This window comes from Tupaia chinensis, unplaced genomic scaffold (assembly GCF_000334495.1).
Source record: "Tupaia chinensis unplaced genomic scaffold, TupChi_1.0 Scaffold149248_1, whole genome shotgun sequence".
In the NCBI taxonomy this organism is placed as follows: Eukaryota; Metazoa; Chordata; class Mammalia; order Scandentia; family Tupaiidae; genus Tupaia; species Tupaia belangeri.
Window position 1 is genome coordinate 696,477 of NW_006209094.1, and position 1,250 is coordinate 697,726.

The 1,250-nt window shown below is 42.2% G+C and overlaps 1 protein-coding gene across 2 annotated transcripts in view; it reads left to right on the forward strand.

Annotated features, from left to right (window-relative positions):
- The window catches only part of BRCC3 (BRCA1/BRCA2-containing complex subunit 3), a 48,015-nt gene that overhangs the window by 17,829 nt on the left and 28,936 nt on the right, over positions 1 to 1,250 (forward strand). For both annotated transcript variants that reach the window (XM_006171070.3, XM_027769325.1), the window contains one exon: positions 277 to 365. In XM_006171070.3, the coding sequence (XP_006171132.1) occupies positions 277 to 365 (89 nt within the window). The remainder of the gene's footprint in view (positions 1 to 276; positions 366 to 1,250) is intronic.

Sequence of the window (1,250 nt, forward strand, 5' to 3'; positions counted from 1 at the left end):
AGTATGAGAGTGTGTGTATGTGTGTGTGTGTGTGTGTGTGTGTGAGAGAGAGAGAGATAGACAGACAGACAGCACCCTGACTGGGTCCAGGTGCTGTGGTCCACCCCAGCTCCAGCCAGCCCTGGATCATATGGAGGTCTCTGGATGTGAATCAGCAACTTTACCACATAGGTCTGCCTCACAGAGAGTCGCATTTTACTACTGCACCAGCTGCACCAGCTTTATTATTATCCTTAAATCTATAAGCCCCTAACAAATTTTTATTTTTATTTTCAGATGTTCGGACACAAGCCATGTATCAGATGATGGATCAAGGCTTTGTAGGACTTATTTTTTCTTGTTTCATAGAAGATAAAAATACAAAGGTATGCATGTGTGTGTGTGCATGCATATGTATGTGCGTATATAAAAATCTCTGCAATTTCAATAGGGTGGCTAGGGAATATTTATTAAACATTCATTTACTATATATCATTACAGCATACAAAATGAATTTTCCCATCCAGAATACACTGTATATTGGCTTAATAAAGGATATCACCATACGTATTATTGTAAACAGATAATTTTCCATTTTATTTATTTATTTTTTAATTTTTTTTTGAGAAGTTTTTGCTATAGGTCGCCTGCGCTCGCCAGAAAAACAGAGAGACAGAAAGCAACAAATCACCCCTCAGGGGGGTGGCCACGCCGCAATGCCTTCTCCTCCATTCTCCTCTCAGGATCTTGGGCACGCATGCACACGTGCCCAGCATGAGTTTAAGCCACCGGGTCCGGGACGTGAACCGCGGTCGACTACATGGGAGTTCAGTGACTTAGCCATTATGCTAACTGCTGGTCCCCTGTTTTATGTTTTTTAAATATTTTACTTCTTTTTTATTTTTTTTCCTTTCTCTCTCTCTTTTTTTTTTTTTTTTTTTGAAGCTTTTTGCCATAGGGTGTGTGTGCTTGCCGGTTGCTGGGGAGAGAGAGAGAGACTATGAGGGGAAAAGTGAGATAAAATCACCCCCTAGGGGGATTGGCCATGCCACAGTTCCTTCTCTTTCATTCTCCTCTCATGATTTTGGGCAATGCACACATGTATATGCACCCAGAGTGATCTTCAAGCCACTAGGTCTGTGTTATGAACTGCAGGAGTCTAGGGCTTTAACCACCATGCCACCTGTTGGCCCCAAGGGAAGCTTTGAATGAGAAGAGTCATTGAGCCCATACCTGAAGAAGGTGAAAGAGCCAGTCTTATGGACTTCTTG